Genomic DNA, 23,675 nt, shown 5'->3' on the forward strand with positions numbered 1-23,675 from the left:
AGACCTTCTTCCTGACTAATCTGGTAACCAGCAGCTTGCCTTTGCAAAAGGACTGGAAGTCCAGAGTGCAGTCAGGGGTCATGGAACAGAGTCAAGTTACCTGAGTCAGGTGGGGCTTGAACTTCTGACACAGTATTCTAACCAAGTTAATTAGACATTTCAGCTACTTAAAAGGAGGCTGGAGAAACAAAAAAAGAAAGGTAAAATTGTCAAGAGAAACCATTAACTGAAGACAAAAATAAAGCACCTCTGAAACTGCAAGTAAATGAAGGTCATTCATTTATATAAAACTTCAGGAATTAACAGTTGTACAAAATGAAATATTCCGTAAAATAACTGCTAGATTATCTGTACTACTCGCTTGCTTTTGTGCAAGTGTGAAAATAATGGACACAAATTACCTAACAGTGAATGAAGGAGTAACAGAGAATCCAAAGCACATATATTCGGCTTTAGAAATAAAGAATATGGTTTAAATAGATAATCCAAAGTAATGATTATCTGGTACCAAAAACAGATGATGAGGTGTCTGGCTCGCTCAGTTGGTAGAGCATGCAACTTTTGATCTCAGGGTCATGAGTTCAAGCCCCACATTGGGTGTGGCGCCTACTTTAAAAATACATATATATATGATCACCTTTATATATTTTCCTCCCAAGTTACAGGTTGATTCAGGTTAATACAAAATAATTTCCATGTGGAGAGACCAAGACAGATCACTTCTCAACAATACAGTGAACAGTAAAATTACCATCTCTTTACATCAGCAGAAAATATGTTTTATAGCACATTCCTATCAGCTCCACAGGGAATAATAAAACTAAGGCACATACAAAAAAAGAGTAACACTTAAATTCCCACTGCAGACAAGAACCAGGTTAGCTCCTCGGCTGTTTCCATTAAACCAATGTGGGATTACGAACTGGTTCTGAGGGGCGCCTGAGTGGCTCAGTCCGTTGGGCATCTGACTTCCGCTCACGTCATGATCTCACGGTTGGTGAGTTCAAGCCCCACTTCAGGCTCTGTGCTGACAGCTCAAAACCTGGAGCCTGTTTCAGATTCTGTGTCTCCCTCTCTCTCTGTCCCTCCCCTTCTTGTGCTCGGTCTGTCTCTCTCAAAAATAAACAAAAAAACATTTTTTCTTTAATAAATAAATAAAAACTGGTTTTGGAACAACCCATATGTGGATAATCACGAGGCAAACGCAGGGAGATAAACTCACATTTAAATATGTTTGGTTACCAAGCACTTTATAAAATAAAAAATTTCATGAGACAGTTAACAGAAATGGAGCAAGAGGTGAGGTCACCTACCACTTTAGCTCTATTGCTATAAGCCATTATGTGTCATTCTCAAACATCAGGTAGTCACCAAAACCACACACACACACACACACACACACACACACACACACACCTGATAATATCATTCAGAAAGGTAACCTAGGAAAACCTCAGAAATGCTCGTTTTCTCAGCTCAAGAAGGAGACCGTATACAACTCCACACAACATCAAGGAAATGGAAGAGTGTCCGGAAAATGATGCACTGTTCTCTAAAGGCAATTTGCAAGCCACTGCAATTAAACGTGAGAACAAGATAAAAGTTCTCTAGACTAAGCCTCACTTTGCAGAAGCCCTCTACTGGGCGTTCCTAAGATGCGACCAACTTTTGTGTTTCCCACAGCAGCGCTTAAAACCACGGTTATGCATCCTGCTGGGAAAACCCGGACATGTGGCACTTCACACACCAAACCAGAATCACCAAGAGCGTTGGCTAAAGAACTTGCCCGTCACTACCGTGAGGCCCACTCCACAAGGCATCTGCATTCAGCGCGAGGGCTGGAGGTTTTGAGAGAAGAAACAGAAACGCAGTGGTCTGCCTGCCACGGCGAGGAAGGCGACGCTCCGTGCGGGCTCAGGAAGTTGCCCGACCAGGGGGAAAGCTCCATGCCCTCCTCTATGAAAGCGAGCGGGTGGCTGGCAGACCAAAATGCGGAAAATTCACTTAAGAACTCCCTGACGGCCTACCGTGCAGACGTAGGAGTCAAGTTTAAGACTCGGGGAAGCAGGTGGGGGAGAGGCCAGAGTTCACAAACAGATAATGATCTACCAGCTCCGTCGGGAGGCCCAGACCCGGGGGGGGGGGGGGGGGGGGGGAAGGGGGGGGGGGGGGTCGTGCCTCCTCTCTGGAGTTGGGGAGCTGACGGACCGGACGGGCTCTGGTCCTCCTCCAACAGCCCTTTCCAGCGGGCCTGGCCCTCGGCAACATCAGCTCCGCTCCGCATGGCTCACGGAGTGCGACCCTCCAAGGCCACTCCGCGGCCATGTGGCTGGGGCCGCAGGGCGCCCAAACCCGGCGCACGTTCAAGAGGTGAAACCAGAGGAGAGGAGGTGCGGGAGGAAATCCAAAGAATGGGATGTCGGGGTACAAGACTCACTTCCTCTGGGCTTTGTCCTTCTTGGCCTTGGTCCTTTTCTTTCGGGCCTGGAGCGCAAGCACTGCAGGAGAGAGGGATGGATGAAGGGCGAATGTGGAGTAAAGGAGGCGACCAAGGTGAGGGTGGAGACCCAGCAGGGGCGCGAGGCCCGGGTGCGGGGCCTGGCCGAGGGGCGGCTCCGGGACGAGCGCCGCGGCTTCGGCGAGGCGGCCGGCCGAGCGGCGGGCGGCCGGCGGGGCGCAGAGCTGCGCCCGGGCGGGGTGCGCCGGCGGGGGCTCGGGTCGGGTCAGGGGGCCGGCGGGCGGGGGTCCGCCTCGCCGGCCGCGGGCCGGGCCCTGCAGCGGCCCCAAGGCGCGGGCCGGCCTGGCGGGGAACAAGGGGCGATGACTGCCGGTGCGGAAGGACGCCTGGGCTGAGGGGCGCGGACCCGCAGCCCAGAGGCGGGGGGTGAAGGGCGGCGCCACCACAGTGGGGGGGCGCCGCACGCCCGGGGACCGGACTGCGGCGAATAGGCAAAGCTCCGACGCGGACCCGGGCCTCGCCCCGCCGGCCGTTGCCCCTCGTGGCGGAGGCCGCTCCACCGCTCACCTTTCCGCTCCATGGCGAGACCGGTAACCGCCAGGCGCCTGCGCACTCGAGTGGCGGCGACTCCCGCTCCCGCCGCGGCCCAAAACCAAGCCCGCGCACACCCCGCCCCCCAGTTCCCGCCCCGCCCCCGCCCCACGACGGCGCGCGCCTGCGCTTTGAGCGCGGAGCCTACCACCTGCTCTCGAGAAGGGGGGGCGGCGGTAAAGAATCGGGGGCTGGAAGAAGGAAAGAACGCCGAGTGTGAATGCTACAGAGGTGTTCAAGAACCAGGCTTGGAAGCCTGGCGGGCTCAGGTTCGTTCCATTTGCGGGGAGGTTGCCCTTTAGCAGAGGAGGAGACCGTGGCCTTGAGGGTTCCCTGCGTGCTGCGTCAGTGCTCTGCAGCCTACTGGAGTCCGCCTCAGTTTCCTGGTCTGTAAAATGGATTTAATTAGGCGTGTCCTAGTTCCTTCCCTGAGCTCTTGTGAGGATCAATTGAGATACTATAGAAAGAAAATGGGGGGCCGGGGGGAAAGGTGACAAGTGAGAAAGAAAAGAAAAGTGGGGCAACACAAAAGAAAGACTGGAAGGACGAAACCCGTGAGCCTATCCTCACTTTAAAAGTGAAAACTTTAAAAGTGAATTCTCTTTTAAAATTTCACGTTTAAATGAAGGCTGTAAAGGAAGGAAGGGGGAGAATAAAGACAATGTTTTCTCATCTTACCACTATCATCTTTTCAGTACGTGGTAAATATAGTTGTCGTATAGGATTTTATACTTTTCTAGGTGCATTATGTCTCATTTGATATTTATGACAACTTAAAAGCAAAATGTTACCTCCACTATACAAAGAAACAAAAAGCTGGAGAGGATGCGTATTTATTAAATCTTGGTGCCTCGATGCAATGATTCAATCATCAAACCCTTTTTGTAAAACAAGGTTAGCAAAAATTTTCTGTAAAGGACCATATAGGAAACATTAAGGCTTGTGGGCATAAGCTCTCTTTCTCAGCTACTCAATTCTGCCACTGGAGCTCAAAAGGAAAATGGAAAATAAGGGTTGTGTTCCAATAAAGCTTTACTTAACGGTTCCTGAAATTTGCATTTCATGTCATGAAATATTCTTCTTCTGTTGATCTTTTTCCAACTATTTCAATCATTCTTGGCTCAGGTCTTAGTTTGCCAACTTCTGTTGTGAAGTACTACAACTGGACAGGGCGGAAGCTCTGGAGACCGTTGCCCTAAAAGAAATTAGACTATAGTGGGGAAGACAGACAAGTAATTAATTGAGAAAGGAAGATGAAAATGGGATAGTGCTGCACAAGTGAAGCATGGGGGCTTGGGTGGGATTTTGCTGAGCAAAGTAAATAATTACATCCAGCCAGGGAGGAGGCAGCTCTTGGACTGGGTCTTGGGAAATGGGTAGGGTTTCCATAGGTGGAGAGGGAGATGTTAGGCATTCCTGAATGAGAAAATCAGTTGAGCAAAAAGGGACCGATTTGGAAATGGGTGGGGGCTGGGACTGGTAATGACTGAAGTGGATCAAGTGGGATGCGAGGCCAGAAATGCCGGTTTGCCAAATTTGAAATTTAGATAATTAGTATCTGTTGCACGGAACCTGAATGATAGCATTTCTGGACATATTGCAAAAGAGGACAGCACCTGTTGGCCAAGGAAAACTTCTTCCCAATTTGCTCCCCACTCTGCTTAGGAACAGAAGGAGAGTTGGGTCAGACAGTGACACCCTTGGCCAAGGAAAACTTCTTCCCAATTTGCTCCCCACTCTGCTTAGGAACAGAAGGAGAGTTGGGTCAGACAGTGACACCCTGGAGTCTAAGGATTCTGCTAGGGCAGCAAAACCTCATGTGATTTAGAAAAGACGGGAGAGCTGTGGTAGCTGACGAAAAGTTCCAGAATCGGGAAAGTACCCTCCACCAGAGAGTTAGGTCTGTGAGGCTAGGGACCCTGTTTGGATTTTCCTTGATGTATCCTCAGTGCCTACAACAGTGTCCAGCCCTCAGTAGGTGCTCAGGTGTTTGTCTAATCAAAGAATAAATGATGTGCAGTGTATGAGAAAGTTCTGGACGAGAGAGAGAGAAAACGCTGAGAAGGACAACATGAAGCTGTGCTAACACCCAAATGGGTTCCTGCAGATTCATCAAAAAGGGAATAAGTTTAACTTGGCATGAGAGTGATCATTGCTTCTTTCTTTGCTCTAAGAGCTTACCAACTGTTTAATAATGCATTTGAGAATTTTTCCAGAGTCCATGTCAAAGTTCACTGGATTGAGTTCCCTGAATTGACCATTCCTTCCTTTTTTCATTTGGGCTCCCCATTCCCTCCGTCTCACCCCCACTTTCACAGGGCTTGTTCTATCCTGGACTTCACCCTTCCTCTTCAAGTGGTGGCCACTCTTGCATACATACTCCCACAACTGTTTTTCTCAAGTTCTTTTAAAAGTAGAATTATTCAGAGAACGTGAACTGTTCAGGAGTAGTGTCAGAATTTAATTTCTGAAATGATCCCATTCTCCATGAGCTAATTTCTTAAGACTGCCCTGGAGTCTTCCCTAACGCTTGCGCGTTTTGAAATTTGTTCACCCAAACTTTAGTTTCGGACACACTTTGGTTACCACAAACTCTTACACTTTGTCCAAAGTTTTGATCTGAATTAAATCCCAAGTATCATTTCTCTGTATGGCTTCCCCTTTGTCTTGTAAGATGAAATACAACAGAAGAAACTGAAAATACATCAGATGCTGGGAGCCTGGGTGGCTCAGTTGGTTGAGTGTCTGACTCTTGATTTTGACTCAGGTCATGATCCCAGGGTCATGGGATCGAGCCCCGGGTGGAGCCTGCTTGAGATTCTCTCTCTGTGTCCCTCTCTCTCTCTCTCTCTCCCTCTGCCCCTCTGCTGCTCATGCTCTTTCTCTCTCTCTCAAATTAAAAAAAAAAAAAAAATTAAAAAAGAATACATCACATGCTCTATTTTGGAGATTCCCAATAGATGTCTACATAATTGGAGAACCCCAATAGAATTTTACATAGTTTTGTAAAGTATATTGGGAAAACATATTCTAGACTTGAGTTTCAGGAAACACAAGGCATGTTCAACACTTAGTTGAAGAGGACTGGATGAAAGGACTGAGGTGTGGATAGGGTTAAGGGAAACCGACGAGGGATGGTGAGGCATCCAGGGAGTAGCAATAGTGGGAGTCTTTACCACCCCCAGGCCCGAAGGGACAGGGGGTGGAGGTGTTACCAGAACCCAATAATAGCTTGTATTAGTCTGCTTAGGGTTGATATAACAAAGGACCACAAACTGGGTGGCTTAATCCACAGAGAATTTATTGTCTTACAGTTCTGGAGGCTAGAAATCCAGGTATCAGGAGGGATGGTTCCTTCTGGGGACTGTGAGGGAAGGATCTGTCCTCTTTCCTTGGCTTGTAGATGACTGTATCTCCGTATCTCTTTATATTTTCTTCTATGTGTGTCTCGATCTGTGTCCAGATTTCCCCTTTTCATAAGAACATCAGTCGTACTGGACCAGGACTCATCCTAATGATCTCCTTTAACTTGATGACCTCTGTAAAGACCCTATCTCCAAATAAGGTCATTTTCTGAGGTACTGGGGGTTAAGACTCCAATATATCTTTTTTTTTTTTTTGGGCGGGGGGCACAATTCAACCCATATCAGAATTGTAGTGATAAGAAAGAAGTGCCTGACAGCAGCTGTGTCCCTTGATAAAAGGACAAAGCCATTGCCCAGCAGGCATTTAAATACCCCACTTCTTTCCTTCTCATCCTCTCAGGCTAGTGCCTCCCATTGACTGAACTCACTTCAAGTTAGAAGGCAAGGGTGCCTGGGTGATGCAGTCCATGCAAGCCAGCTGCCCAGCACACAGGGTGGAGACGGGTGGAGGGTTAATCTGGAGGGACAACAGAATATCCAGCACAGCCTGTCTGGGCAGTCTATAGGATACACCCAAGGTGGCTAGCATTTTTTAAGCCAGTAAGTCAGCCTTTTGGGCTCCCTGGTCCCTGGAGAGGCTTGAGAACAGAAGCTGCTTGGAGATAGCCCCTTTCTGGCTTTGTTTGTTTTTTTCTTTCTATAAAAGCTTAAGCTTCACAAGGGAATTGTGTTGGAGTGAAGGGTTGGGGAGACTAGGGGGAGGAGATGAAAGAATAAAAGGCTTGGCTTGGTGAGATGGGAAACTACGTTAAGTTCTCTGAGGTCTTAGTGTCTGTGTCATTTTGGATGCTCTGCCCACCGCAGGAAAGTTAGGGGAAACAGGAGATTCTCTGGCAATGAGGAGGTTACAGAGATCGGTGGTTCCAGAGGCAGCTAGAGCCCTTGCCCTGCTCCCTGGAAGTGCTCCAGGGAGACAGCAAGGTGTTGCAAACTGACCTAAGATGATCATGTCCAACTCGGCCTTCTTTTTTTTGTTGGTTACAGTAGCTGCCAGAGAAGTCCGAAGTGACGAGGGGTTGCCTGCTTCACATCCTTACTCCCAGAATATGTAAAGAAAATGTTGCAGTCTAAAATCTGCCACAACCACACACACACAAACACACACACACACACACACCATTTATTAAACACTCATTAGCAGGCAGGCACAAAACAGCTCCTATGACTATATAGCTTCTTTGAGGTCTCTCTGTCCTTTTGGATGCTCTGGCCACGGCATGAATCAAAGCTTTACTCAGGGTGGGGCAACGGTGTCACAGAGGGAGGACTCTGTCTCCCACATGGGAGGCATCAGAGAACCAGAGAGGGAGTCTGCTTTCAACTTCGTTATGCTGTTCCAATCCTGATCAACCCCAGAGGTGACATCAGAAGCAGGTTTCCTCTCACGAGGTGAGCTGATGTCAATTTGTGTAATCATTGTCATTTTAAAAAGCTGTCGTTAGTGGGATTCGTGGTAATCGATTACCCTGAACCCTTGGTCGAAGCCATCTTCTGACTAGGATGCTCGCAAAGCACCCCTGGCAGAGGAATTGCAGATTACAGTACAAGCTGCCCCAGGGGGTAACTATGAGTAGTGCCTACGAGTGTCATTTTGTCTTTGCCCAAAGTTTTAATATGCCCCAAGTATTTTCTTTTGAAAGGGTGGGTTCATTTCTTGAAAAATGCCAATTAAAGAAGAAGGAAGAAACATGGGAGTCCAACACCAGAGGAACGATTCAGAAAGTTTTACAGCACCTCCCCTCCAGGTGAGTTGCCAAAACAGGGATACATCGAATCCTCTCTATGGTTCTGTAGGTACCAGAAGCCCCCAGGAGGCTGCCGGCCAGGCAAAGATGCTCTGCTATACTAAATACGTTCCAGGGGCCATGCAGACTTGGACAATAAAAATAACGGACTGAAGATCGGAAGTATGTACCCTATTTTCTGAGCAGTGCCTAAACCTCCCAAGCTCTTATGTGACCCTAGGGAGAGGAAGCCCATAATGACAGGGATTTAATTTCTCCAGTCTGGCAATCTCAGGGGCAGAGCGAAGGCAGTGTAGGCAATACACAGCAATGGTTTACACACTCGAATTCTGGAATCGACCTGCTGTGCCATGTTGAACCCATCTTGCTTTTCCTTCTCGCAGGTACTTGCCGCCATGCTCACCCTTCGTGACGAATTTATTGAGCGCCCGCCCGCAGGCCAGGGCCGTGAGAAGCAGAGAAGGAAAACACCAACTCCTTGCCCTATAGGACTTAATAGCTAACTCATATAATAATTACTGTTTACTAGACACTGTTGTCGCTCAGCTGTCAAACAACACTACCAAATCGGTGCTATTATCAGCATCTCTGGCAGATGAAGAAACTGAGGCATAACCAAGGCCACCCAGAGCGCCCAGGTGGCTCAGCCTTTAAGCATCTGACTTCGGCTCAGGTCACGAACTCACAGTTTGTGAGTTCACGCGGAGTGAGTTTGAGCCCCGCATCAGGTGGAATACAAGGCCCACTTCAGGTGAGGCCCAGCTTTCCCTGCCCCCCCCCCCCTTCTCTCTCTCTGTCCCTCACTCACTTGCGCCCTCTAAATAAATAAATAAATAGATACATAAATAAATAAATAACCAAGGCCACCCAAAGTAGTAAGAGGCAGGGTTTTGAATCTGGGCTGTCAGGTTCCTGAATCCACACTGTTGGCTGCAAACCATATCGCCTATCTAGTTTAGTGAGGGATGGACAGGTAAATAAATAATTCACATAGAGCACAATGGTCAAAGCACGAAGTACCATGGCAGCACAAAATTAGACCCTGACAGCTCAGGATCTGAGGAGGGATGGGGAGAGAGGTATCTCCCGAATGAGATGACACCTGGACAGCGCTGGAAAGCATGAATCGGTGCCAGCTGGGAACAGAGAAGAGAGGGGAGAGAACTCTGGCCACATAAGCAGGGTATTGGGGAGTGGGGGCGGGGCCTAAACACCGCAGCGTCACCAGAGAATAAAATGCCAGGGGGGAGGTGGGACACAGTTTGCTCGACAAATGTTTGTTGGGCCTCTTATATGTGCAGGACTGTGCTTATTGCCGAGGGTATAGCAGGGACAGGGTGTCCAAGGAGCCTGAACTTGAGCTTTCGAACATTTTGCTCCCCTAACTTACTAAAATAGCTCTTTAAGACTACCCCCATGCGAAACATTCAACACACTGGAAAAGGAAGGGAACTTCCTCAATCTGATAAAGGGCATCTCTGAAAACCCCCACAGCTAACATCGTATTTAATGGGGAGAGACTGAATGCCTTCCCTCTAAGGTCAGGAATAAGACAGGGATGTCCACTCTTCCCACTTCTCTTCAGTATTGAACCGGAGGTTCCAGCTAGACTCGCTAGGCAAGAAGATTAAATAAAAGCAAACAAACTGGAAAGGAAATTGACACTTTACAATAAAAGTGTTACAGGGGCACCTGGGTGGCTCGGTTGGTTGGGCGTCTGACTCTTGATTTTGGCTCGGGTCAAGATCTCATGGTAGCGGGATCGAGCCCCCGCCTCATCAGGCTCCGCGCGGAGGGTGGAGCTTGCTTGGGATTCTCTCCCTCTCACTGCCCCCTCTCACTGCGCGTGCTTTCTCAAAATAAATAAACATTTTTAAAAATAAAAGTGTTACATCAGCTTTGAATGCCATCCAGCGGAGTTTAAATACTACAGCAGTTTGATGGCCACCATCATCCATTTATATGTAAATAAAGTAAAACGACTTTGTTAACTACAAGAAACTACATTATTCCTTTTTCTCCTTGAATTTGCGTTTTTATTCCATTTTACTCTTGCAGAAGTTTATCCTCAAGTAGTATAATTTTATGCCTGAAAGTTCTTATTGATCACCCTATGATACTTCTTTACCACAGAAATGTGCATTTACACTGAAATTCAATTTTTAAAAACATTTCCTGTGATCGTAGTCTTCTAAAAACTTTCTACCTATTATTACAAGGATTCTTATTGCAGGATTAATCAAAATAATGTACAGCATCATTTTTTGATAAATGAAGTCTTGTTGCAAATACTACCTCAGTAGAAGGGAGGTGATTTTTCTCAACAGGTCCTGCGTCGTTCTGTTCCTATTTTTTTTTTTTTTTTTTTTGGTAATGGCCAAGACAATTGGCTTGTATAAAACAAGTAGATGGGAATAAAAAGAGTTTTGCCATCAGCAATGTAATTCTCGGAGTTCTCTTGCAACTTCTTCCAAAGAATTTGCCAAAAATCATGCAGTAACCATCACCAAAGCTTGTCTTAATGACCCATCAACTGACAATTCCAGGAGGCGCTCATTGAATTTTATCAAAACCAAATAATTTGAAACTATCTGGCTTGCGGGCGCCTGGGTGGCTCAGTTGGTTAAGCGTCTGGCTTCAGCTCAGGTTGTGATCTCACAGCTCATGGGTTCAAGCTCCGCATTGCGCTCTGTGCTGACAGCTCAGAGCTGGCCTGGAGCCTGCTTCGGATTCTGTGTCTCCCTCTCTCTCCGCCCCTCCCCTGCTCACATTGTCTCTCTCTCAAAAATAAATAAGCATTAAAAAAAACTTTTTTAATTACCTGATTTGCATAAAGATGTGCTACCTGGTCATTAAAGTTGTTTACTTTCTCAATCCAGACACCAGTATTTCAATATATATACATATGTGTGTGTGTGTGTGTGTGTGTGTGTGTTTAATATTTATTTTTGAGAGAGAGAGACAGAGCACAAGTGGGAGAGGGGCAGAGAGAGAGACACAACACACACAGAATCAGAAGCAGGGTCCAGACTCTGAGATGGTAGCACAGAGCCTGACACAGGGCTCAAACTCATGGCCCATGAGATCATGACCTGAGCTGAAGTCAGAGTTAACCGACTGAGCCACCCAGGTGCCCCAGACACCAGTATTTCAATATGTCCCTTTGTTTGGACCCCTGAAAGGAAGTCAGTCTGTGGGACAAAGGTTGCAAGAACTGTGGGCTTGTGTTTTCCCACGAGAACTTACAACAAGTAGTTAAAGCCCTTCTTTTCTAAAAAAGAAAAATACACCTGTCTGAATCAAGCCTTTTAATACACCTTTCTAAATCCTGAAAATGCCCTTTTCCTGCTGGCTCAGATTTAGCTCCAAAATGGCATTTGATTACATAAGCATTCAGCCCCTGTGAAACCACATTCAACATTTTTTTTTTGATACATTTGATCCATATTTGGCTTCTATAGAGGATAAAGAAGATAAGCTTAGAAAAAGAAGGTGGCTTAGTATTGCAGAAGGTTGACACCCCTCCTAATACACAAATACATCCATTGAAGCCACTGCACAGGCTAGTTTGTTGTATTAAGTGGGACCGAAGTTAGCTGCTGGAATGCCTGAAATAAGTGGGGACGGTTTTGCCATTTCACAAGCTAGTTGTGACACAGAAGAGGACACAACCACCCTGTGTTTGCAGTCACGTAGGCAGAAGCAACGTCAGGTATCTGGAGATAGCTATCCACAGATTGGTTACATCCACTGCCTCCTGTCTAATTTTTTTCTGATTACAGGGAATCCCCGTTGCTGGAGAGTGTTCCAAAGCAGAAGCCCTTTTTTAAAAAAAAAATTATTTTTGAGACAGAGTACAAGCAGGGGAGGGGCAGGGGAGAGAGAGAGAGAGAGAGAGAGAATCCAAAGCAGGCTCCAGGCTCTGAGCTATCAGCACACAGCCCAACATGGGGCTCGAACCCGCGAACTGTGAGATCATGACCTGAGCTGAATTTGGACACTCAACTGACTGAGCCACCCAGGCGCCCCGGAAACCCTTCCTGAAGGGAAAGCTGCATTTTTGCTCAGGGGCTCTGGGCAAAAGGACTCCCTCTTCTCCGTGAGCTTCCAAGGCTACAGCAGATCCCTTCATGCCCAAATTGAACACTGGAACCCCAACTTTGATTTTGATGTTCACGCCCTGTGTCTATTTCACTCCTCCGCTGTTAACAGGATTTTTGGAACATGAAAAAGACCCCAGTTCTTACATGTATTTCGAGCCATTGCTTTCGATATCACTAAATAGGACTTTGCCTTTTAGCCTGCAACATATCTGCCACGCAGTAATGTGCAGAAACACTACATGTGATGGAACTGATGGGCTCCCTTTACCGTCAATGTCACGGGATTGTTGTTTTTTTTTTTTAAAGAGTATCATTATAAATGAAAGGTTGAGAGTTCCTTGCTTAGAACAAGAACCAATCAAGGCAAAGTAAACTCTCCTGTTCCCAAAGGGCATTAACTAGATCTGCTTTTACGTGCATCGGACACATGTCCATGTGAGGCAAGCACACATGTCTATGTTAGGCTTGGTCAGTACAGTGTACAAGCTTAGCGTTAGTACCTGTCAGATGTGATCTGCTGTTACTTAGGTAAGCGCGGTGCCTATTGAGGCAACAGAGGATAGAGCTACAGGTGTTCAGTAAGGCTACAGAAACATCTTGCCGATTTAACAGATTGGTTTTTAATATCTGCGGTAACTGAGTGACGCAACTCTGGGGCACTTGCTATAAAGAATTCTATTTCTGGGGCACCTGGGTGGCTCAGTTGGCTGAGTGGCCGACTTCGGCTCAGCTCACGATCTCGAGGTCCGTGAGCTCGAGCCCTGCGTCGGGCTCTGTGCTGGCAGCTGGGAGCCTGGAGCCTGCTGGGATTCTGAGTCTCCCTCTCTCTCTGCCCCTCCCCCACTTGCCCTCTATCTCTCTCTGTCTCTCAAAATTAAATAAATGTTAAAAAAAATTTAAAAAATAATTCTATTTCTTATTGAAGAGTGAATTATTTATATTGGGTGAGTGTTTCAACAGTATGACTAATTTTTTTTTAATGCTTATTTTTGAGCCGGACAGAGTGCGAGCTGGGGAAGGGCAGAGAGAGAGTGACACACAGAATCCCAGACAGGCTCCAGGCTCTGAGCTGTCAGCACAGAGCCCGATGCGGGGCTCAAGCCCACAAACCGTGAGATCATGACCTGAGTTGAAGTTGGATGCTTAACCGACTGAGCCACCCAGGCACCCCGAGTATGGCTAATTTTTAAGTTATTTTTTTAAAAAGAATTTCTCTATAACCTTCCAAAAGCAGTGGTACTTGTAGTTACATAAAGTAGGCTTTGGAAGTCCGAAAAATAAAGACTGCTTTCCTTTTAGGAAAAAAAAATGCAATTTTCTGGCCACAAGGGCATAGTACAGTTCACTTAAGTGTTGATATAGTTTATATTCAGTCTCCTTGTCTCTTCTGCAAAAGGTTAAGTGAACTGTTAAGTAAACTGGTTTTCTAAATAACACTCGTCAAAATTTCAGATTTATAAAGTTGGTAGTAAAGGTTTTTTTTTTTTTAATGTTAATTAATTTTTTTAAGAGAGAGAGAGACAGAGTGCGAGCAGGGGAGGGGCAGAGGGAGAAGACGACACGATCTGAAGCAGGCTCCAGGCTCTGAGCTGTAGGCCCAGAGCCTGGCGCGGGGCTTGTATTCACGACGGTGAGATCATCCCCTGAGCCAAGGTCTGACGCTCGACCGACTGAGCCCCCCAGGTGCCCCAAGTTGGTAGTAGAATTTTATTTAAAGCCCTTAGCTACTAATAGTTCAATGAGTGCCTTAACTTAAAACGGACGTTTCAGGCCGTCCAGCCATGGTCAACCCCACAGTGGCGTTCTTTGACATTGGCGGTGACAGCGAGCCGTGGGGCCGCATCTCTGTTCCAAAGATAGCAGAGAACTTTAGTGCTCCGAGCACTGGGGAGCAAGGCTTTGATTATAAAGACTCCTGCCTTCACAGGCTTATTCCGGGATTTATGTGCCAGGGTGGTGACTTCACGTGCTGTAATGGCACTGGCCGTGAGTCCATCTATGGGGAGAAATTTGATGATGAGAATTTCACCCGTGAAGCACACGGGTCCTGGCATCTTGTCCATGGCAAGTACTGGACCCAAACAAACGCTTCCCAGTTCTTCATCTGCGTTGCCAACGCTGAGCGATTGGGTGACGGGCTTGTGGTCTTGGACAAGGTGAGAGAGGGCAGGAATATCCAGGAAGCCACGGAACACTTCGGCTCCAGGCATGGCAAGGCCGGCAAGAAGATCGTCATTGCAAACTGTGGACAAATCTAATAAATTTGACTCGTGTTTTTGTCTTTGCTGTAAGACTATTCCTTCTGTAGCCGGGAGCTACCCCGTTGTCCCCATCTGCTCGAAATACCCTTTAATCTTTGTGTTCTCACTGCAGTTCTGTGGGACCCATATTTTCCTTACCCTCCTCTGAGTCTAGCTGGATTGCAGAGTTAAGTTTATGACTATGAAATAAACACCAAACAAGAACAACAACCCGCACTCCCTCCACCCCAAACTAAAAAACAGACATTTGGAACAGCTGTTGCAATGTAATCCTGTGTGTGACTTTTTAAACATTTTTTTTTAATGTGTGTTTATTTTTGAGAGAGAGAGCGAGTGGAGGAGGGGCAGAGAGAGAAAGAATCTGAAGCAGGCTCCACGCTGCCAGTGCAAAGGCCGACATGGGGCTTGAGCCCATGAACCGTGAGATCATGACCTGAGCAGCAGTCGGATGCTCAACCGACTGAGCCATCCAGGTGCCCCCTGTGTGTGACTTTTAAGTTGACGTGTGTAAGTCTAATCATTGATTCCCATGCCGAGTTCCTAGTCCCATGATAGTTTTGTGAACCAAGAAGAAAGTGAGACTAGACACTGCCCAGACAAATCAGATAATAGTAACTCCAGTGGCTGCTGATGTTGAAGTAATTGTTAAACTGTAATTAATAATTCGGAGGGCGGTATTTCTCTCTTTGTTGTAAACCCTAATAGCCAAGTTGCTTAAGTACAATTTATCGAGTTTCAGGGCAGTTACTTTTTAATGGAGAATCTGAAACCTAAATTGCAGATTTATTTTTTTTTAATTTTTTTTAACATTTATTTATTTTTGAGACAGAGAGAGACAGAACATGAACGGGGGAGGGTCAGAGAGAGAGGGAGACACAGAATCTGAAACAGGCTCCAGGCTCTGAGCTGTCAGCACAGAGCCCGACGCGGGGCTCGAACTCACGGACCGTGAGGTCGTGACCTGAGCCGAAGTCGGACGCTTAACCGACTGAGCCACCCAGGCGCCCCCTAAATTGCAGATTTAAAAGGGACTGTTCAACCATTGTATCTGTAAATAAGTTTACTTTGCACCTTCTTGTCACTCAGAATAGTACGAGATACTACTTGAGTGAGCTATCGGGAAGTAATATCAAGTTTTAGCGTTTGCTTCGTAGTATTGAACTGAATTTACAGTTCTATCCTAGACATTTTTCACTAAGGTGGTCGAATCCATTCACAAGAATGGATTCTTTCACAAGAATGGAGTCTTTTTGTTAATGTGCTCAGAACCACTGGCGAGTGTCCCTGAGTTTCCTGACCGGTGCTGCAGAATGTTAGTTTACATCCCTCTGGCTATGGGCAAGGCTACAAAAGAAAAACAGCAATAATTGTATATAACCCTAACCCTTTGACTGCTAAGGTATGTTTCTACTTCATGTGCCTTGTGATGGCTGCTTTTTTGAGAACTAATAAAGTATTTTTGGTGTTCTTGTAAAAACCAGAAACAAACCAACCAGCCCAAGCTAAAATACCTTCCTGATGCTCCCAGCAGAGGGTGACATAGAGTCCTGCCCCCTCTTTGCCCTTAAAGCCCTGCAGCATTTTCAAACTAAGGATCAGTGTATTTAGCATTACAGTCCTTGGGTTATAGCTGTCTCCTCCTCCAGCCTATGATTTCCTCCAGATTTCCTCCAGAGTCATTCTGTAAAAACCCAGACTAGCATAAGGCTCAGCACTTGGCAAGCACTCAAATGTTCCCTAAGTGAAAAAATCTGGACATGAACTGCTGACATCATGGGTTGGCCCAGGACAACTTGCTCTGAGACTGGAGAGGCAGCCATGACCAAGGCTTCCTAAAAAAGAGGGTGAGAAGGGCACTTGGGTGGCTCAGTTGGTTAAGTGTCCGACTTCGGCTCAGGTCACAGTCTCCCGGTTTGTGACATTGAGCCCTGCATCGGGCTCTGTGCGGACAGCACAGAATGGAGCCCGCTTGGGATTCTCTGTCTCCCTCTCTCTCTGCCCCTCCCCCCGTCTCAAAATAAACAAATAAACTTAAAAAAAAATCACCTTGAGAACAAGAAATGCATGTTAGTATGGGTGATTTTCTCCTAGATTTAATCAAAGAAGCACCCTAATTTGCTGAAGTTTTAAAAAGTTCTATAACTTTGGGAGGGGAGCATCCTTCCATTGCTCTGAGAAAGCCCATGCTCTCTAGTAAAGCAAAGAAAGTACCTCAGAATGTTAACAGAATTTATCTCTAGGGAATGGACGTACAAGGGATTCTTTTTTCCTGCTTTTCTGCATTTTGTAGATTTTCACTTAACAGCAAGTATTACTCTTAGAATGGAAAACTTTATTTTCACAAATGTATATTATAAGCCCCTAAAAGTCTCCATATGCAGATTGATAAAATAACGCAAAATTAATCAGAGTCTGAGGCTCCTGTGACTATGTTAAATCCAATATTCAGAGCATTGGCTATATTTAGAAAGATTTTTTCTCTCAGTTTAGGGGGAACATTAGCCCTAGGCTAAACGCTGCTCTGGTCTCACCTAACGAAACATAAATAATACTTAAAGTGGTCAAAATGTTTCCAACCCATTGAACCATATCCCGGAACAAAGCTCAAGAATATTTCTAGGAATGCAATTGTATCCCATCCCCCAAAGGAGAAAATTTACAATATCTAATACGATTGGTCCAGTATCCCGTAAAAGTTCATGTGTATGCAAAGAAGTAGAAAAACGTGACCCTTAATGAGAAGGAAATGCTACCAATTGACATTAACCCAGAATGTACATTGATAGAATTAGTAGAAAAGTACATGAACAACTATAACTGTATTCTGTATGTTTAGGAAACTATAGGAAATATTGAATACATTAAATACAAATGTAAAAGATGTTAAAAAAAAAAAAGGCCAATATTGAACTTCTAGAAAAGAGAACAATAACGTCTGAGATGAAAAAATCTACTGTATGGGATTAACAGCTGAACAGACATTGCAGAAGGAAAAAAAATCAGTGAACCCGAAGCTCTCACTACAGAGGCTATCCAAAACGAAACACAGAAAGAAAGAATAAAGAAAATAAATAGAGAGGTGCCTGGGTGGCTCAGTCGGTTGAGCGTCCGACTTCGGCTCAGGTCATGATCTCACGGTTCATGGGTTCAAGCCCTGTGTCGGGCTCTGTGCTGACAGCTCAGAGCCTGGAACCTGCTTCGGTTTCTCTGTCTCCCTCTCTGTCTCTGCTCCTCCCTTGCTTGTGCTCTGTCTCAAAAATAAATAAACGTTAAAAAATAATAATAAAATAAAATCTTAAAAGAAAAAAGAAAACCATACCAAAGCACATCATAACCAAATTGCTTAAAACCATTAATAAAGAGCAAATTCTTAATAAAACTAAGCAAAAATTAAAGTCCTGGTAATTCTTTTTTTTAAATTTTTTAATGTTTATTTATTTTTTTGAGAGAGAGAGAGTGTGTGAGCAGGGGAGAAGCAGAGAGACAGGGAGACACAGAATCCGAAGCGGGCTCCAGGCTTTGTCAGCACAGAACCTGACTTGGGGCTCAAACTTGCAAACTGCGAGATCATGACCTGAGCTGAAGTCAGACGCTCAACTGACTTGACTGACACTCAACTAGGATAAAATTGAATCACTAATAATATTCAATTAATGCAGATGAAGGCAGAAAAAGGAAAAATGGAAAAAAGAACAAATGATACACATAAAAAATAGCAAATGATAGACTCAAACCTAACCCTATCAGGGATCACATTATATGCAGTTGTCTAAATATCCCAAATTTAAGCCACCCAGGGGCCCCAAAAGGGAACAAATCCTAAAGGCAGTAGGAGATAAAAGACACATTACATGCAGGAAAACCAAAAAGAGTTGGCAGCAGATTTTTCTGTAGAAACCATGCAAGCCAGGGATGCCTGGGTGGCTCAGCCAGTGGAGTGACTGACTCTTGATTTCAGCTCAGGTTATGATCCCGGGGTCGAGCCCTGCATTGGGCTCCTCACTGGGTGTGGAGTCTGCTTGGGATCCTCTTTCTTTCTCTCTCTCTCCCACTGTTCCTCTCCCCTGCCTTGTGCTCTCTCTCTTTCAAGAAAGAAAGAAAGAAAGAAAGAAAGAAAGAAAGAAAGAAAAGAAGCCATGCAAACCAAAAGAGAGTGGAGCAACCTCTTTGAAATATTGAAAACTGCCAAACCTAGATTCTACTTAGTGAAAGCATCTTTCAAAACCAAAGATGAAATACAGACTTTTTTTGGACACAAAAAATCTGGAAGACCTACACTACAAGAAATGTTCAAGGAAGTCATTCGAGCAGAAGGAAAGTGATTCCAGATAGAAACATAGATCTACACCTAGGAGTGAAAAGCAATAGAAACACAATGTGGATAAATAAAGAACAATAAAATAAAGAAAATAAAATAAAGAAAATAAATTTTGTTCTTTTTATTTAAATCTTCTTAAAGATAATTAACTTGTTTAAGGTAAAAAACATAGTAGCAATACATTTGAGGGCTTCTAATATACATAGAAGTAAAACGTATGATCACAATAGCACGAAGGTTTTAAGGGAAGATCTACAAGTATACAGGTGTAAGGTTCTTATATTATACATGAAGCCACACAATATTACTTGAAGGTAGACTGTGATAAGTTAAATATGTATATTATAAACCCAACAGCAACCACTAAAACAACCCAATGAAGAGTTGTAGCTAACAATCCAACAAAAAGGATAAAGTTGCATCACTAATAATACTTAATGCAGAAGAAGGCAGAAAAGGAAAAATGGAACAAAGAACAAACGATACAGATAAGAAATAGCAAATGATAGACTCAAACCTAACCCTAACAGTGATCACATTATATGCAGTGGTCTAAATATCCCAAATAAAGGTGAGAGATTTTTAGAGAGAAAAAAACAAGACAAAACCAAGATCAAATTATACACCACCTACAAGAAAACCGCTTTATTTATTTATTTTTAATTAATTAATTACTTAATTAAAGATGATTTATTGTCAAGTTGGCTAACGTACAGGGTACACAGTGAGCTCTCGGTTTGGGGTGTAGATTTCCGTGAGTCATCGCTTATATACAACACCCAGTGCTCACCCCAACAAGTGCCATCCTCAATGCCCATCACCCATTTTCCCCTCTCCACCCCCTCCATCAACCCTCAGTTTGTTCTCCGTATTAAGAGTCTCTTATGGTTTGCCTCCTAAGTGAAGAAAGTCAATCAGAGAAAGACATATCGTATGTTTTCATTCATATGTGCAACTTGAGAAACTTAACAGAAGACCACGGGGGAGGGGAAGGGGAAAAAGAGTTACAAAAAGAAACCCACTTTAAATATAAAGATACAAATATGTTAAAAATAAAAGGATAGAAAAAAGAAGACTTACCATGTAACACTATTCTAAAGAAAGCCCTAATGGCAATAGTAATATTAGACAAATGGCAACAATAATATTAGACGAAGCAAATTTCAGAGCAAAAGTATCACCAGGCACAAAGAGTGCCATTTCATAAAGAATGAATGTGTCCATTCATCAGGAAGACATAACAAAGCTAAGTATTAAGAATCTAAGAACAGAGCATCAATATACATAAGCAAAATTAACAGAATGCAAAGAGAAATTGACAAACCTGTAATTGTAGTTGGAGTTTTCTTTTTCTTTTCTTTTCTTTTTTTTTTTTTTAAAGATTTTATTTTATTTTACTTCAAGTAATCTCTGTACACTCAACGTGGGGCTTGAACTTACAACTCTGAGATCAAGGGTCGCTCGCTCTTCCGATTGAGGCAGCCAGGTACCACAATAGTTGGAGTTTTTAATACCCCTGTCTCCATAATTGATAGAACAAGTGGACAAAAAAATCAGTAATGATTTAGAAGATTTGAACAACACTATCAACCAACTTGACCTTATTGACATTTATAAAATAATCTTTCCAACCATAGCAGAACACATTGTTTTTAAGTGCACATGGACCATTTGCCAAGGCAGACCTTCTTTGGGATCATAAAACAAGTCTCAAAAATTTTTAAAGGAATCAAATCATGCGAAGTGTGTTCTCTCACCACAAAGCAATTAAGTTAGAAATAAATGAAAGGTATCTAGAAAATCCCCCAAATATCTGGAAACTAAATAACACACCTGTAAATATTCCAGGGGTCAAAGAAATCAAGAGTTAAATCATTAAGTATTTCGAACTGAATAAAAACATAACATATTAACATTTGTGGAATGTTGCTAAAGCAGCAGGTGGATGGAAATTTATAGCATTGTAACACCAGTATTAAAACAGAAGTTCTCAAATCAATGACCTCAGCTTCCACCGTAAGAATCTAATGAAATAAGGGCAAATGAAGCCCAAAGCAAGCAAAGAAAAGAAATAAAGATCAGAGTAGAAATCAATGAAATAAGATCAGACAAACCATATTGCAAATCAATAAAACTAAAAGATACGTGAATATAAAACAAACATATGAGATCATTTTCAACATTATTGGCCACTAGGAAAGGCAAATTAAAACCACAGTGAAATATAACTATATAGCTATCGAAACATCTTAAATTAAAAAGACTGAACAAAACTAGTGTGGATGAGGAGAGGGAGCAACTGAATTCTCAGACGCTGCTGGTGGAGACATCAAATAGCACAAACATTTTCAGAAATTCGTTAATCACACATTTACCATTTGACTCAGCCATTCTATCGCTGAGAAAAGTGGAAGTCTATGTTCATGCAAAGACTTTTGCATTACTGTTTATAGCAACGTTATTTTTAATACCCCCAAATTAGAAACAACCTTTATCCATAAGGAGATGAATGGATAAACAGACTATGAGACGCCTACACAGTGGAAAACTACATAGCAACAAAAAGGGATGAATTCTTGGTATGTGCAGCAACATGCATGAATCTTAAAGTAATTACTGAGCTGAGTTAAAGAAGCCAGCTCACGCTCCCCAGAAACAACACCTACTGTGTCTTTCGATTTTTGCAAAAGTCTAGAAAATGAGAACCAATCTCTGGTGACAGCGGGCGGGTTAGCGGTTGTCTGGGAATGGAGACTTGGTTGGAGAGAGCCGGGAGCATGGTCTTACAAGAAGGCACAAGAAAATTTTGGGGGGTGACCAATATGTTCATCTTGATTGTGGGGATGGTTTCACAGGTGTATACATAGGTCAGAACACCAAATTGGGCACTTAAAAAATGTGTCACTTATTATATGCCAGTTATGGCTCCATAAAGCTGTTGAAAATCAAAAATGACCTGAAGTCTGAGACCAAAACAAAACAAAACAAAACAGAAAAAATCAATCAAACAAACCAGAAAACCCTCCTTCAGATCAGTATCAATACTATAAATCTCCAAGATCGTTTTTTTTTTTAAAGAGGAAGTTGCCAAACATATTTAATAACCATTTGGGCAAGAAAAAGGGAACATAAGACTGTATGTTCACACTTACCCCTATTTGCATAAAGAAATAGCCGCACTGTTTTTGCATAAAGACCTACTAGAAGGTCCTAGAAACGCACAAAGGGAAGTCGTAGTAGTGGTTATCTGGGTGGGGCAGGGAAAAAGGAATATGGGAATGGAGGTGTGGGACAGGGCTAGGAGCAAAGATTCCTCACTGTCTTAACTGAGTAGTTTTTATTTTTTGAACTATGCAACTACTTTTACTATTTTATTTTTTCATTATTATTTTTATGTTTATTTTTGAGGGAGAGAGTGAGAGAGCGCGTGAGCAGGGGAGGGGAGAGAGAGAGGGAGACAGGATCTGAGGTGAGCTCTGCGCGGACAGTAGAGACTGTGAGATCAAGAGTCAGACACTCAACTGACAGAGCCGCCCAGGCGCCCCCGCTACACATATTTAATCTGAAATAAGGCATTAATCACGATCTCTGTCTTCCTCCTGAAAAATACAAGGCCTTTAGAATCCTTTGTTTCTGTACTGAGAGAATTGTGTTAAAAATCTCCAACTGTGCTCTGAGATTTGTCTCTTTCTCCTCTTATTTTTGTCATTTTGCGTTATGTATTTTGTTTATTTTATTTTTAAGTAAGTTCTACTCCCAGAGTGGGGCTTGAACTCACAGCTCTGAGATCAAGAGTCACATGCTCTACTGAGTCAGCTTTATGTATTTTGAAACTGTGTTATTACCCGCACGCAAAGTTAGGATTGTTATGTTGTCCTGTTTCATTGACCCTTTCATCGCTGAGAAACCTTTAACCTTTAGGAATATTTTCTGCCTTATGCTCTACTTTGTCTGATATTAACATTGCCACTGCAGCTTTCTTTTGGTTGCTATTCGCTTGTTGTATTTTTCCGTCCTTCTACTGTGTATATATTTGCATATTCATATTTACATTGTGTCTCTCATAAATAGATAGTTGGGTCTTTTTAAAACATCCATCCAAAAAAGTCTGTATCTGTAAACTTTTTTTTTTTAACGTTTATTTATTTATTTTTTCAAGAGAGCGCTAGCAAGCAGGAGAGGGCCAGGAAGAAGGAGACAGAGGATCCGGAGCAGGCTTCGCTCAGTGAATGCAGAGCCCGATGCTCACAAACCCAGAAGCCGTGAGATCATGACCTGAGCCGAAATCAAGAGTTGGCCACTTAACCGACTGAGCCACCCAGGTGCCCCCCAAAAGTCGGTATCTTAATTAGAATACTTAATTTATTTAGTTATGGATATAGTTGAGTTTGATTGCCATCTTGGAATTTCTTTTCTACTTGTCCTATATGTTGTTTTCTTATTCCAGTATTCCTTTGGATTCATGAAGTGTTTTCATTATTCCATTTATCTCCTTTATTAATCAAAAAATTTTTTTAATGTTTATTTATTTTTGAGAGTGACAGAGACAGACCATGAGTGAGGGAGGCGTAGAGAGAGAGGGAGACATAGAATCTGAAGCAGGCTCCAGGCTCCATGCTGTCAGCACAGAGCCTGACGCCCCTCAAGTGCCCCTCTCCTCTATTAATTTTTAGTTATACCTTCTTTGCATTATTATTTTATATTTTTAAATTTTTAAAAATGTTTTTGTTTATTTTTGAGACAGAGAGAGACAGAGCACGAGTAGGGGAGGGGC

The 23,675-nt window shown here is 43.8% G+C and overlaps 1 protein-coding gene, 1 long non-coding RNA gene and 2 pseudogenes across 2 annotated transcripts in view; 3 read left to right on the forward strand and 1 right to left on the reverse strand.

Annotated features, from left to right (window-relative positions):
- SRPK1 (SRSF protein kinase 1) overlaps window positions 1-3,134 on the reverse strand; it is an 80,814-nt gene extending 77,680 nt beyond the window's left edge. Inside the window, 2 exon segments of the mRNA XM_042938556.1 lie at window positions 2,438-2,960; window positions 2,963-3,134. Coding sequence (XP_042794490.1) covers window positions 2,438-2,960; window positions 2,963-3,038 — 599 coding nt within the window. The 5' untranslated portion in view covers window positions 3,039-3,134.
- A 166-nt stretch (window positions 3,135-3,300) lies between these two features.
- Window positions 3,301-8,854, forward strand: LOC122218995. The gene is made up of 3 exons (XR_006202208.1): window positions 3,301-3,435; window positions 8,269-8,381; window positions 8,603-8,854. It is a non-coding gene; the product is annotated as an uncharacterized LOC122218995 (long non-coding RNA).
- A 365-nt stretch (window positions 8,855-9,219) lies between these two features.
- Window positions 9,220-12,694, forward strand: LOC122220672 (annotated as a pseudogene).
- A 1,409-nt stretch (window positions 12,695-14,103) lies between these two features.
- LOC122218996 lies at window positions 14,104-14,580 on the forward strand (annotated as a pseudogene).
- Window positions 14,581-23,675: the final 9,095 nt, after the last annotated feature.

This window comes from Panthera leo, chromosome B2 (assembly GCF_018350215.1).
Source record: "Panthera leo isolate Ple1 chromosome B2, P.leo_Ple1_pat1.1, whole genome shotgun sequence".
Classification (NCBI taxonomy): Eukaryota; Metazoa; Chordata; class Mammalia; order Carnivora; family Felidae; genus Panthera; species Panthera leo.